General features: G+C 40.6%; 2 protein-coding genes across 2 annotated transcripts in view; both read right to left on the bottom strand.

Moving 5' to 3' along the window:
• LOC129337503 (macrophage mannose receptor 1-like) overlaps positions 1-13,646 on the bottom strand; it is a 74,325-nt gene that overhangs the window by 48,829 nt on the left and 11,850 nt on the right. Inside the window, exons 3-7 of the mRNA XM_054991247.1 lie at positions 12,854-13,027; positions 11,472-11,636; positions 9,770-9,883; positions 8,407-8,553; positions 2,364-2,546 (exon numbers count right to left, since the gene is read on the bottom strand). Of these exons, the coding sequence (XP_054847222.1) occupies positions 2,364-2,546; positions 8,407-8,553; positions 9,770-9,883; positions 11,472-11,636; positions 12,854-13,027 (783 nt within the window). The remainder of the gene's footprint in view (positions 1-2,363; positions 2,547-8,406; positions 8,554-9,769; positions 9,884-11,471; positions 11,637-12,853; positions 13,028-13,646) is intronic.
• Positions 12,118-12,273, bottom strand: LOC129337504 (60S ribosomal protein L39-like). The gene has a single exon (XM_054991248.1). It carries the CDS (start codon positions 12,271-12,273, stop codon positions 12,118-12,120), a length of 156 nt encoding a protein of 51 aa, XP_054847223.1.

Here is a 13,646-nt window from a genome sequence, read left to right as displayed (position 1 = left end):
GGCAGGAAAATGGGGCTAAACTGAGATTATTAAAATCCTTAGAGTGTAGGCCATGAATTTTGCATGTTCTGGATATTCCTAGTGCATAGCACTAGGGAGTGCCTTCTGCTGGTGGTTTGCAAATTTCCACAAGAGCTTTGTACAATAACATTTGGTTGTTGACACAGTAAAAGAAAGAAACGGTGTGTTCGCTTCATGGGCTCCTGTGCCTTGGCCTACCCTGTAAAAGTGGCTATTGATGTTGAGTTCCTAAGCATGTGCCAAAAGGTAGCAGGTGTTTCCAGTGACCTAGATTACGAAGGACGAAAAGCTCCTGCCAGGACTTGTACTCAGCACTTCCTCTGACTAAATCAAAATCCAGGCAGAACATCCACCACTTGGCAGAGTGCACCTATTTGTCATCGTGACAGTGACGTTGCTTCTTAATGATTTTTCCGTTGCTCTGGCATTCCTGTAACTTACACAGTGCTTTTCTGTTTGTTCTGTAAGGAATTTATTGTTTTTTCCCTCCTCTTTGTAGTATTATAAATATCCACAGCAGAACATACATTGCAATGAACAGAATCCAGGCAGCCACCTAGGACAGAATGTTATGGCCTACGCAAAATCCTCAGAGCCTCAAATTCCATTGAAATAAAAACAAACGTCTGAATCTCACGGTTATGAAGAAATTGTACAATAAGATGTACCATTTTTAAGGCCTAAGGAGATTTCTGCATTAATACATTAATTTATTAATATATAATTTATAAGTAATTAATATTAATGTATTAATACATTTGCATTAATGTACCCAGTTTTTTATTATTAACACACTTTACCATCATATTTTTGTAGAGTTGCCAGGTATTCTGGGGGACTGTCCGGGAAAAAAGTTCCCCCAAACTGGACTCTGCACCTCCTCTTTCCCTCTCCCTTCCTCTGGCCATGCAGCACCACCCCAGCCCAGAGAAGCGGCCAGCTTTCTGTGGCTGTAAGGCACCGGCAGGACCTGTCAGCCAGCCCAGGAACCTGGTTGGTCTCCTGCAGCTGTATAGTGCTGCCTGAGAGTGGCTGGCTGGCTGCCTAGGTGCCTGCGTGGCCTGGAAGTGGCCAGCCGGCCACCTGGCCTCCTCCACAGCACTGCCCAGGTGTGGCTAGCCAGGCCGCCCACCCAGAAGTGGAGTGGCATGATGACATCACTCTGAAAGTGACATTATCATGTGGAGGGGCAGAAGTGCACACACTCCTTTGAATGCCACCCTCCTTTCTTTCTTCAGGGTCTAGTATTTCTCCAGACCCTATGATAAATCCTACAAAATTGTACTTCAATTAAATGAATTCCTAATAAGCTGACTTTTCTACTACTGGCATTCTGAGCCTTTTCTATGTTTGTACAGAATTTCACTGTATATACAGCTTTGCTAAATATCTTCACAGGTGCTCTGTAAGATTACTTTCAGACTTTTGAGATTCTGTCTCACTACCTTTCAATGGATTCAGCTTCCACATTTCTTTCAGTCCCTTATGTTATGTACATCTTCTACCCATGCATAACTCAGTCACTCTCAGTCAACAACATAACTTAGTGTTTAAAAGACATGCAAGGGAATCACATTTTCCCTTTCCCTGCTTCTTTCTCTCCATTCTACTCACCAGCCAACTTACTTTTCTTCTTTCCCATATTCAGCTTTCCTCCTTCCCTCCCCCTCCAGCAGTGTTTTCCTGAAATAACTGTGTGGTGCTGGCCATGAGGGCGGGACTGCCACTAGCAGGGGCACTTCACTTTCCCCTTTACCCTCTCCACACACTATACCTTCTTTGGTTGTTGTGGATTTTCCGGGCTGTATAGCCGTGGTCTTGGCGTTGTAGTTCCTGACATTTCGCCAGCAGCTGCGACTGGCATCTTCAGAGGTGTAGCACCAAAAGACACCTTTTGCTACACCTTGGTACTACACCTCTGAAGATGCCAGTCACAGCTGCTGGTGAAACGTCAGGAACTACAACGGCAAGACCACGGCTATACAGCCCGGAAAATCCACAACAACCATCGTTCTCCGGCCGTGAAAGTGTAATGAGCTTTTGCCCGTGTCCAAAACTAAGCTTCGACTAGCCAAGAGAAAGATGGCCCTACAAAACGCTGTTTCGTGACACACGAAACGGCCCATTTCGTGATGAAATTTGTTTCGTATTTCGATTCGTGCCCATGTCTATATCAAATTAAAAAATGCTGACATTGTTATCAAAACCTGACAGCATCATAAAATCTTTTTATCCTTTAGAGACAATTTATCATCTTTTTGCTATTTATTAAAGCCACTGTTGTGAATAACAAAAACACATGCTAAACTGAATATTAATAAAAACCCTGTTTAAATACTTACGGTATCCAAGCTGAGAAATGATAAAACTGTACTCTTCTACATTGTGGACACTTGCCAGATCTCCACCTTCCTTTCTACAGAGTGCTACGGCATCATTCCAAAAGTTGATTTCTCTGTGAATCTTATAACAGAAGCCTGCATATGATGTCCATCCATCTGGACACTTAATGGGCACATTTGATTCTGAGAGGAGGGCAACAACAATTTAAAAGTGGTTATGAGAACACAAAATGCTGTATTGATGCCCTTGTACATAGATACAAACGCCTCATTCCTGATAGTGGCTGGTAGCAGCATTCTGTTTTTGCTTATTTATCATCATTATAGTCAAAAGTAACCACAAGCTGCAATTAAACTTCATTTTGAGCAGAAAAAGATTGTCGCTGTGTTTGCACTCACCCCTTGTTCTTTTGTCTGTTGGGGATATTTGTTAGTTAATGCAGCAAAGTTACACAGTCGGAAATGCATGGAATCACTTGTGGTAAAACACTTTTCGAGCCAGTATACTGAGACAGATTACTTTTATTGAAGCTTATTCACATTAATTTGCATTTTGTAGTAGTAGAAGAAAAATAGAAACTTAATCTAAATAACACTGTTCCCTATTACAAATGACCAGCTAATCCATCTGCACATGAATGGGAGTAAGAGAGCAAAGACGTGCCTCTGGCTTGCTTGTACAGAAGAGCTTTGCAGAATTATTTTAATAACATTTGATTTAATAATAACATTTGATTTATATACCACCCTTCAGGACAACTTAATGCCCACTCAGAGTGGTTTACAAAGTATGTTACTATTATCCCCACAACAAAACAACCTGTGAGGTGAGTGGGGCTGAGAGAGCTCCAGAGAATTGTGACTAGCCCAAGGTCACCCAGCTGGCTTCAAGTGGAGGAGTGGGGAATCCCCTTTTCTAGTAAAAAGGGGAAAATAGCACACATACATACTCCTAGTCCAGGCAAGCTGAGTTGCTTCTATTGTGCCTCTATTGTGCTGGGATTCACCTGCCCTAGTTGGTGCTTTGACAGGAGGTGGAGGTGGATGATTCTTTGTTCATATGGTTCCATCATATCATGCCATCCATGTAAATGCAGCTGATGTAAAAGTGATTGTTGTGGCTCTGAGGCTCAAACAGACCTGGACTGGAGCCCAAATAAAACTTTCTGGCAAAGTTAAAGAGGCCTATGCAAAATATATTACCTAAAGTGTACAGAATGGGGGGGGGGTAAAGAAAAAAAGAAAATTGCCTTTCTGGCAACCATTCATTTACTTCCCTTAGCAAAAACTCAAGTCCAATTGAATTTTTTTAACAAGTATAGTAGCAACCAGGGCTTTTTTTCTGGGAAAAGAGGTGGTGGAACTCAGTGATGGAACTCAGGACCGCACAACAGTGTCACTTTGGGTCAGCTGGAACAAGGGGGGAGTTTTTTAAAGTTTAAATCGTGCTTGGCGAAAATGGTCACATGGCCAATGGCCCCGCCCCCTGATCTCCAGACAGGGTGGAGTTTAGATTTCCCTCCATGCTACTGTGCGGAGGGCAATCTAATCGCCCCTCTGTCTGGAGATCAGGGGGCAGGGCACCGGCCATGTGACCATTTTCAAGAGGTGCTGGAACTCCATTCCACCACATTCCTGCTGAAAAAAAGCCCTGGTAGCAACTCTACCTGCACTCTGCCAGAGGTTTCCTGTCACTCAGGCTACACCTGGAAGCAATGCTGAAGCTGTGAAAAACTGGGGACAAACTGACAAGATTTGGCTTTTTAACCCCAGCAAAACTGCCATCAGCAAACCTCGGCATAGACAGAGACATGACGGTGTGGAATAAGTTAAATCTATCGTGTTTGGGTCGTATTGCTGCAATTAAGATGAATGTGTTACCAAGAATAATGTTTTTAATGCAGACAATTCTAATTGTGATAGATAATAAGCAATTTGAAAAATGGCAAAGAAAAATTTTAACCTTTGTGTGGGCAGGAAAAAAGCCTAGAGTGAAGATGAAGGTGTTATATGATGCAAAGGAAAGAGGAGGACTCCAACTACCAAATTTGAAACTATATCATGAAGCCATATGTTTAGTTTGGGTGAGGGATTGGATGTTGTTAAAAAATCATAAATTATTGATATTGGACGGGTACAATAAAACCTTTGGATGGCATGCATATTTATGGTATGGAAAGAATAAGGCTGATGTGATGTTTTTGCATCACTTTGTGAGGCGGAGTCTATTTGCAGTATGGACTAAATACAAGCGATATTTGAATGAAAGAACACCAATGTGGATTGTACCTGCAGAGGTTGTGAATCCAAAAACTGACTTTGAAGGAGCGGAGTGGATGACATATCAGAACATTCTTAGAGTGGATCAGAATTTATACAATATTAAAAATAATGATGAATTGCCATTTCGATATGGGTGGTTTCAATATATGCAAATATACTGATCGGAGGAAAGTAGGGTTTAGAATGGAAAATTCAGAATTGGAACAATGTCTATTGCAGGGGGGGGTGGAATTGATATCTAAAGTGTATAAGATTTTGTTGAAATGGTTTACAGAAGATGAGATAGTTAAAGTTCAAATGGTAAAGTGGGCAATAAATTGTAATAAAGATATATTGATGGAACCTTGGGAGAAATTGTGGAAAAATACTATAAAGATATCAACATGTACCACGATAAGAGAAAATGTGTATAAAATGATTTATAGATGGTATCTCACATCAAAAAAGCTAGCCAATGGAAATAGTCAGATGTCAGATAAATGTTGGAAATGTGGAAAGCATGAGGGTTCTTTTTATCACATGTGGTGGACGTGTGAAAAAGCTAAGCATTTCTGGGGGGAAATAGTAGATGCTATGTCAGATATATTGAAGAAAAAAGTTGTTAGAAACCCAGAATTGTTACTGTTATGTATGAACCTAGAAGACTTTGACAAAATGGACAGGATAATGGTATTTTATATGACTACGGCAGCTAGGATAATTTATGCACAGCTGTGGAAGACAAAAGAGATACCGTCGGTGGAAGATTGGATTTTAAAAACATTGAGCTTGGCTGAAATGGATAAACTAACGAGGAAACTTCGAGAGGAAGATATGGAAGAGTATGTAACAAGTTGGGAGAAATTTAAGAATTATACAGAAAAAAAGTGGGACATTAAAGGGAAGGTGTGGTCTTTGGATACTTTCTGAGGGGAGGATAGAGTTCTGTTACTTTGAATTATTATAGAGGTAGTAATATATTATATTAGAGGTAAAAAATCTAGTCTGTGATAATATACCATTTTATTGATATATGTAGGTATAATATGTTATAATTTACTAGGTTATAACATTATGAATTGGATAACAATATAAAGGATATTAATAATTTTGAACATTATAGATATGATAGATATATGTAATAGTGCTATCTAAAGATATGCAATGGTATAGAATATATTAATACAACCCATTCTTAGAATGTAGTATATAGCTATTAATATAGGGGACATATTATATTGTAGGTTATTGGATATTATTGATAGATAGTACTAAAAGATATGGAATGTTAGATAATGGTATTTATCATTAGATAGGTATTATTATTTTATATATAGTTTAGCTTGGTTAAGATTTTATTTAAGAGGTGATAAAGGGAATGGAAAACTGTCGGAAGTCAACGGAAAAGGGGGGGAAAGGGGGGGGGGTATTACAATATGATGGAAAGTTAACTGTGTAAGTTTTTATATTTGTATAATGACCCATCCAATAAAAAATTATATATATAAAAAAAGCAAACGGCACACAAGCAGGGAGCTGGACCTTTAGCTATCTAGTATCCTGCCTTTTCCTGTCAGAGCTCAGAAAGGAATCCCTCGCTCTCCTTTCTTCATGTCATCAAAAGAACAACCCTGTGAACTAGATTATATTGAGAAAGAGTGACTGGCCAAAAGTCACCCAATAGGTTTCTGTGGCAGAGTGGGGATTTGAAGCAAGGTCTTCTTCACATTCTAGGATAGCACTCTGATCTCTACACCATGCTGGTGCATAAACGGATTGCTTTCCTGTGCAAAATTAGGGACAAAGAATACCGGTCGAAGAGGAACTATGTTGCAAATTATCTGAAAATCTGTCAAAGCAATACAGTGTTAAACAACAACCTACACGCAAGCTTAGGGTTTTACCATATTAGTTCAACATAGGCATAGACGTTAGATCGGCTGCTGAGAAACCATTGCACTTTTATGTGCAGTTAGTCTGATTCTTCTGTGGGATGTAGGTGAGCTAACTTCACTGTGTGTAGGGTGGCAGCTGTGGCACAGTACAGTTGCGTTTAATACAATGATCAGCAATCTGGTGCATCAGCATGGACCTGCTGCACAAATACATTGGTCATACCTCTAAAAGAAACATGCATGAAAACAATCTATAAATGGATCTAGGAAATGCCTGGGCATGTTTGCAATGGTAGTTGGAAGTCATGGCAGGAAACTGACAGCCCATGACAGAGAGAGATATACCAGAATCTATGTTTAAAACAAAGTGGCTTTTCCTGTGCCATCCATTACCAATGCAAAATTTGCTGCCCTATTCCTCTGCAATATGAGTGCTTCCTTCTCAAACTGAAACAAAGTATTAACGGCCTGCAGAAAGACAGAGTCACACTGCTGACAATTGATCAGGTATGAAGGGTTCCCCTTAGGCTGAAAGGAATTTCAGCATTTGAGAAACCATTCTGGAAAGGAATGCTAGGGGCAGACAAAATGGTGGGCAGTCAGCAGAAGAAATCAGTCAAATAAAAGCCATCCCGTTCCTTTGCATCTCTGGCTCATTTGGAGCAATATGAGGAGTAATTAAGGGGCAGTCCACACTGGGGGCTTTTCACTGCCCCCTTTTGCAGAGAAGTCTCTACCTGCAAATCCAAAGAAGCAGGCACCTCCAAAGAGGAAGAAGAAAACTCAATTCAGAATTGAGACCACCTAACAGGGACCATTTCCTGACCTGGATAGTTAAGGAAGGGTAGCCATGTTAGTCTGTCTGTAGCAGTGGAAAAGAGCAAGAGTCCCATAGCACCTATAAGACTAACAAAATTTGTGGTAGGGTGTGAGCTTTTGTGAGCCACAGCTCACTTCTTCAGATACCTTCAGATACGTATCTGAAGAAGTGAGCTGTGGCTCATGAAAGCTCATACCCTACCACAAATTCTGTGAAGGAATCTGTGAAGGATCACATTTCTGCTACCTCAACACTCGTATCACCTCAGAGGTGGCAGTGGTACTATATTGACACAGAGGATAATACAAGGCAACAGAGATTTTCTTCTTTTCAAGACCTGAGGTTGCATTTTTAAACATTCTCTGGTCCCCCAGAGAATCAGGAACTGTGTTTGTGTGAGAGTAAAAGCGAGTACATTGAGAGTGCATTTTCCAGTGATGTGTGAAAGCAGACATAGTGGAGGGAGGTAAGACTGCAAGATAACAGCTTTCTCTGGGCCAATGCATGATCAAGTGGAGTGCAAGTGGAACGCAAGTGAACAGGGAGGAATACATGTGAGTCTGTTCACTTGCCATTCAAGTGTAATTCGTCACTTCTAGCTTGGCCCTCTGTCTCCATCACCACCACAACAGGAGGCAGGAAAGTGCCCGATCAGGAGATGGGAGGAATCCTCCTCCCATTCAGGTTATAGCAGAAACCAGAGAACTCTGTGGGCCAGACTGGATTGGAGGCACATCTTATGAGTCACCAAGATTCTCATTCCTAATAAGGGAACAGCACCATTGAAAGGGCAGGAACAGTCTTTCCACAGTTCCATGGGTAGCTACCACAGGCAGCTGTCGCTTCTGAAATCGTTCCGTCTGAGTTATACATTCTACGGTTTCAAATTGCCAACAGACTGTCTTAAAACCACAACAATAACAAAATTCTATCCTTTTTTCAGATGTTTTAAAGACTAATCTGTACCAAGCTTTTAAAACAGCTCAGAAATAAACCTAGCTTTAAAAAGCACCCCCTTTTTCCATTGGCCCACTGCTAAGTATTTAAATGGTATTCATTCACTTACCTGAAGGAATAATGAATGGATTCAGAGTGGCATTTCCTTTTTTACAAATATAACCAAGTTTCTTATTGCATTCTAGGTTCTCCCATTTGGCCCCTTTAGAAGGATTAAATGTTCCACAGGTTTTCCCAGGCTCTGGGGAAGGGCTACCTTCAAGGAAGGGGTATAAATAAGAAGAATATTCACATACCCTCATTGTCACAGACAGCCTTCATTAGAGTATTACTTCATGGCCAATGAGCACATTAGGAGTATTTGCTATATAATTTCAGTTCATTCCTCACAGCAGCCAAATGACTCAAGTCATTTTATTTACAGTGAAATAATCAGCTAAGCGCATTGCCTACAATCACCAGCTGAGAGACATCAGTCTTCAATCTTGCGATGAGTACAAGAACAGTTGGGTCATCACAAGCACAAAAACTAGTATGTATGGCTTGATTTAAATTTGATGAAAGGTTGATAAAAGAAATAAAATATTTCTCTTGCCAAAGCAGGCCTGCACAACTTGTAATCTACTAAATCAAAGACAACCTGCCAGCTACCCACAATGGCTTTCCAGAGATTTATTGTGAGCCAAACTATTGTGCTAGAGTTCTATGACTGGAAGTCCAGATGTGGGTTTGGCCATGAAAAGCAATCATGGTGAATAGTGGAATATGGATGGGGAACACACGATGCTGGAGAAGGGGGGCTTAATTCTCCCATAATATCAAAAATGAAACTCCCCACCCCAACGGACTTAAGCCCATGTAAGAAAAAAATAGAAATACCCAGCCTTGGCAGGGCTTAAAGCAAACCTTATGGGTTCCCTAAGTTGCTTGCTACCACTATTTTTTACATTTTGGAACTCCAGGGACATTTCTAGCTTGGATCTGTTTGTGTTCTCTGCCTTGGGCAGATAGTCATGCCGAGTCCATGGCTGCTAGAAGGTAAGCACTTGGATCATGCTACATAGACCTGATTTAGAGGAAATGAAATTTCCAGACCATTTTGTATGCTGGAGAGTCAATGAGTGATTCCACACATGTTGGATAATGCACTTTCAATCCTCTTTATAGATCATTTGGAATGGATATTTTTGTGTGAGGAACAAAAAATCCACCTCAAACGATTGATAAAGTGCATTGAAAGTGCATTATCCAACGTGTGCGGAATCAGCCAATATCAAAATGAAACCAGAATTTCAAGAAGAGCATGTTGAAAGGAAGTGTTATGAGTTTCACTATCAATGCAGAAAACTGCTGAAAGACTTCTTTTGTGCTGCAGATATACATTTTTAAAAAAAACTAATAGAGAAAGATATCATGTACCCAAATACATGAGATGAATATATTGCAGGGAAAACACCTATATTTATACTTACCTGGGGCCCAATTTAAGTATCTGAAAGCATGGCCACCACTCCATTGCCACCCACTATTGAAGTCCAAACTGTTAAGTCCAAACCAGAGTTCAGAAGTCAATTTTGATGTTAACCCTACATAAGAATGCAAAGCACAGCAAATTGTCATTCTCAGAAACAGACTCCACAGAGAACAGCAACAGTTACAGAATATTAGACAAGGCTGAGTGAACAAAAACATAAAAGTGGGAGAAGTTTTTCAGCTGTTGGAAAAATCTCCCATTACTACAAGAGTATGATGGCACAAGCAACAGCCACACAAAATTTCCTTTCTGGGCATCTACCGATGTCATAGAAGATCTGTGTTGCTATTGAATCTGGTAAAGCAACTTTCACACCTGTTAGTGTTCTTGTTTCAAGCACACCTGAGCATGAAAGCAGCCAGGTTCTAGAGTTCCTTACTATGTGGAGAGATTTCCTGGTAACGTCTGCATTCTTACTTCCAAGTGGCTAGAGTGATGGATTAGGATCTGGATGGTCTTGGGCCAGTGACATATTCTTAAGCCTAACCTACCTCACAGGGTTGCTGTGAGGACAAAATGGAGGAGAGGAGAATGATGTAAGCTATTTTGGGTCCTAACTGAGGAGAAAGGGGGGGGGGGAGTTTAAAAAATAAACATCCAACATGAGGAAACACTTGAGAATGGAACAAGGATGAGAAATGGAAAGAACAATTGAGACAGATTAAGTGTGGAAGGTATGTCCTCTAAAGTGGTTAGTACGTGGAAATTTCTAGTTCATAACGCTTTCCCAAGCAATTCAAAGCAGTTTCTAATAAAAAACGAATCACAGTATCAAATAGAAATCTAAAAACCATAAACATAGATCAGAGAGACAGACGTAAACCAGAATGATCAGCAAATGGGGCCCTGCTGAACAGCTCTGCTTTGCCTTGTCCTCTCTCAGTAGCCCTTTTCCACAAGGACTAACGCAGCTGGAACCTGGTCTTGGCCTTTTCAGTTGGTGATTTGTTCCAATCTAACAAATAGAGCTGTTTTACGATGGCTACCTCCATTATTGATTCCTAGCCTATCCAGAAATATTATGCAGGTGATGATTTAAGTAAACAGGAGAAACTAGTCCTTCATCTCTATGGGATCAGGCCAAAGATGTATCTAGCCAGTAACTTGTATTTCTCAGTGACCCACCAGATGTGAAATAGGGAATGAAGACAACAGCTTCCCCCTTACTATTGTCAGTTGCCACACAGAATGTGTTTGGATAATGCATCTGAACCTGGAAGTTTTATCATCCTTTTATGATCTGCCTCAGGAAAAGGAATTTCCAAAGCAAAGAACACAACATCTTGGGGAGGCTTCAGCCCTAGCATTTCTAATCTTTGAAATTAAGCGCTGAAAATATCAACATTAATTTGATCAGCACCAGCACTGAAATGATCGTAGTAGGGATATTTATTTTCAGTGAATAAAAACTCCTGCTGAGCATATGCAAAATGCTGATAAAACTAGATATCAGATTGATGGTCACTTTTCATTGCAAACTTAAATTCAAATGTAATCATTGTTGTGAACAAGTTGTGCATAAAACATGATTCTCTCAAATAAGTTTATCATAGTATGGATTGTTCTGTGGTATGTCCCTTGTATATGTTGTTAAAAATCTGTTTTTTTATATGAAATGCAACAAAACATTGGTAACTTACCTGCAAGATACATTTGCTCATGTAACTCAGTAATGCACAGCAAGTCTGCATTTTGCTGCTGACAACTTTTACTCGCTTGGTACCATGTTAGAGCAGATTCTGAATTTATCTGGTACTGTGCCCCTGTCAAAGGGTCTGTATTCCATAGGCGGTCAACGCCATTAACTGTAGGGAGAACCAAGAAATACTTCCACTGTTCATTATGACAAGACAAAAGAAAATGAATTGTGAAGGCCAAAACCACAATCCTGAAATTACATGCATGCCAATTTCTCGGCTGAGACCCCAAAATTGCAACCAGCAAGTAATCATTAAGCCTTCTAGCACAGGAACTGTGTTGTTTAAACAATGTGACAGTTTCCCTCCTAGATTCTGTCGGGGAAAATGGGTCTAAACAATATTTGTTAACTAGTTGACCTGCAGTATGCCCTCCTAAATCAATGGTTTTAGAAGAGGTTAACTCTTTTTTCCCCATTACTGAGTTTTAATTCTTTCAAAACACCCTTTGTGAAAATAAAGTTTACAAAAGAAGATATCCGCAAGATGAGTTGGCTTTGAAAACAGGGCTGTGGCAGATTGGCAGCAAGGGGCCATCTGAGATCTCGACTCAGACAAGATGTGTCGCAAGAGCTGCAGCAGCTTCCCGTTATAGACCTAGCTTGGTCCTTCTCCAGTGCCTCCTTTTGGAGTTGTATCTGATCTTATTGCCAGTTTTCATACGGATCCATTGAGGGATGGGCCGGTTCTGTTTCTGCTTCTTAACAAGAAACCACTTGATCATGAACGTCTTGTGGGAGGACATGGCAAAGACTTGCTCACTGGTCATCACAATGTTGCAGCGGAAGCAGAAGGGCATAACTCTGTTTAGGATTACACTGAAATAGTGCAGACCTGTACAGAGTTACTCCAGTTTAAATCCACTTAACATCTTTCACTTCCAGGATTGAACATTGTACAGAGGTATTTGAAAGGATTATGAGAAGAAATTTGGTCTTCACTGACAGAACCCCATCAAATATACACACAAGACCTGGGCCGATGGTTGCCAAGGAGGAGAAATTCAAGAAAAAAATGTTGCCTTCGCATAGCAAGAGTTTATGCATTCATAACCTGCCTGCCTGAAATTTTTAAAAATCAACTGTCAATTTTTAAAAATCAACTGTCCTTAAGTCATGTGATAGTTAGACATATGGTTAATAACTACCATATTATGCACTGTCTACTCTCCAGCTATCATGCAGATATCTGTAGAGGTCAAATCAAATGTAATTCATTAATAGCAGTGGAAAGGAGTCTTTGGTTCTAGTCCTATGAGATGATATATTTCATGACATTCAGTGCATTTCATAAGCCATTGAAAATAAAAATCCTGCGGAGCTTACAGTTTAGTGGACAAAATCCATAACGGTTTTCTATATCAAAGTTTCTTGTGGTGGAACACCAGAGCCAGCCATCTGACCTCCCCTCATTTGTACACTCAGCATACCGTTTGCCAAGAAACTGGAAAGGGAATACACATGGCGCCCCTTTGCTGTTGCCTTTCAAGGTAAACATATCTGAAGAAAGAAGGAACAATTAAACAATAGAACAAAGCTGAAATAAACACAGAAGCTTCCACATAAGTATTATTATTATTATTATTATTATTATTATTATTATTATTTTAAAATCTTCCCTCTTCAAAAGTGGGGTAGGAGCTTAAAGCACAAACCAAATGTCTGAAAATTGCTCTACCTCTGAGACATAGCCAGTCTTCATTTGCATGTGATGCCTGGCTGCATGCTATTTGTGGTGTCACTCATGCCAGGGCTGGTTCCAGGTATTGGGGGACCCCGGGCTGACAGTGCTCAGGGGAACCCTTATGCTCACTACTAAGCTACCCTTCTTGCCCTCCCACCCCCATGCTCCTACCTGCCTTTGAGTCCTTCCTTTGCTATTCACAAGTTCTCCTACCACCTGCAGTCACAGCTGCCTATATGTCCTTTCCCTGATGGTGCTGGGTGGTCAGTACAGCTACGAGTGCCAGTGCCATGGCTACCAGAAATGCTGATGGTTTTAGCACCACTAACATTCTCCAACAGCATGAGGCAGTATATGCAGCTGGACGCAAAGGTGACAAAGCACAAGTAGGCAGTGGAAGAGTGTGAGTGCAGACGTGAGAGGAGATGTGTGAGT

This window comes from Eublepharis macularius, chromosome 11 (assembly GCF_028583425.1).
Source record: "Eublepharis macularius isolate TG4126 chromosome 11, MPM_Emac_v1.0, whole genome shotgun sequence".
NCBI lineage: Eukaryota > Metazoa > Chordata > Lepidosauria > Squamata > Eublepharidae > Eublepharis > Eublepharis macularius.
This window is presented reverse-complemented; position numbering and strand designations above follow the sequence as displayed.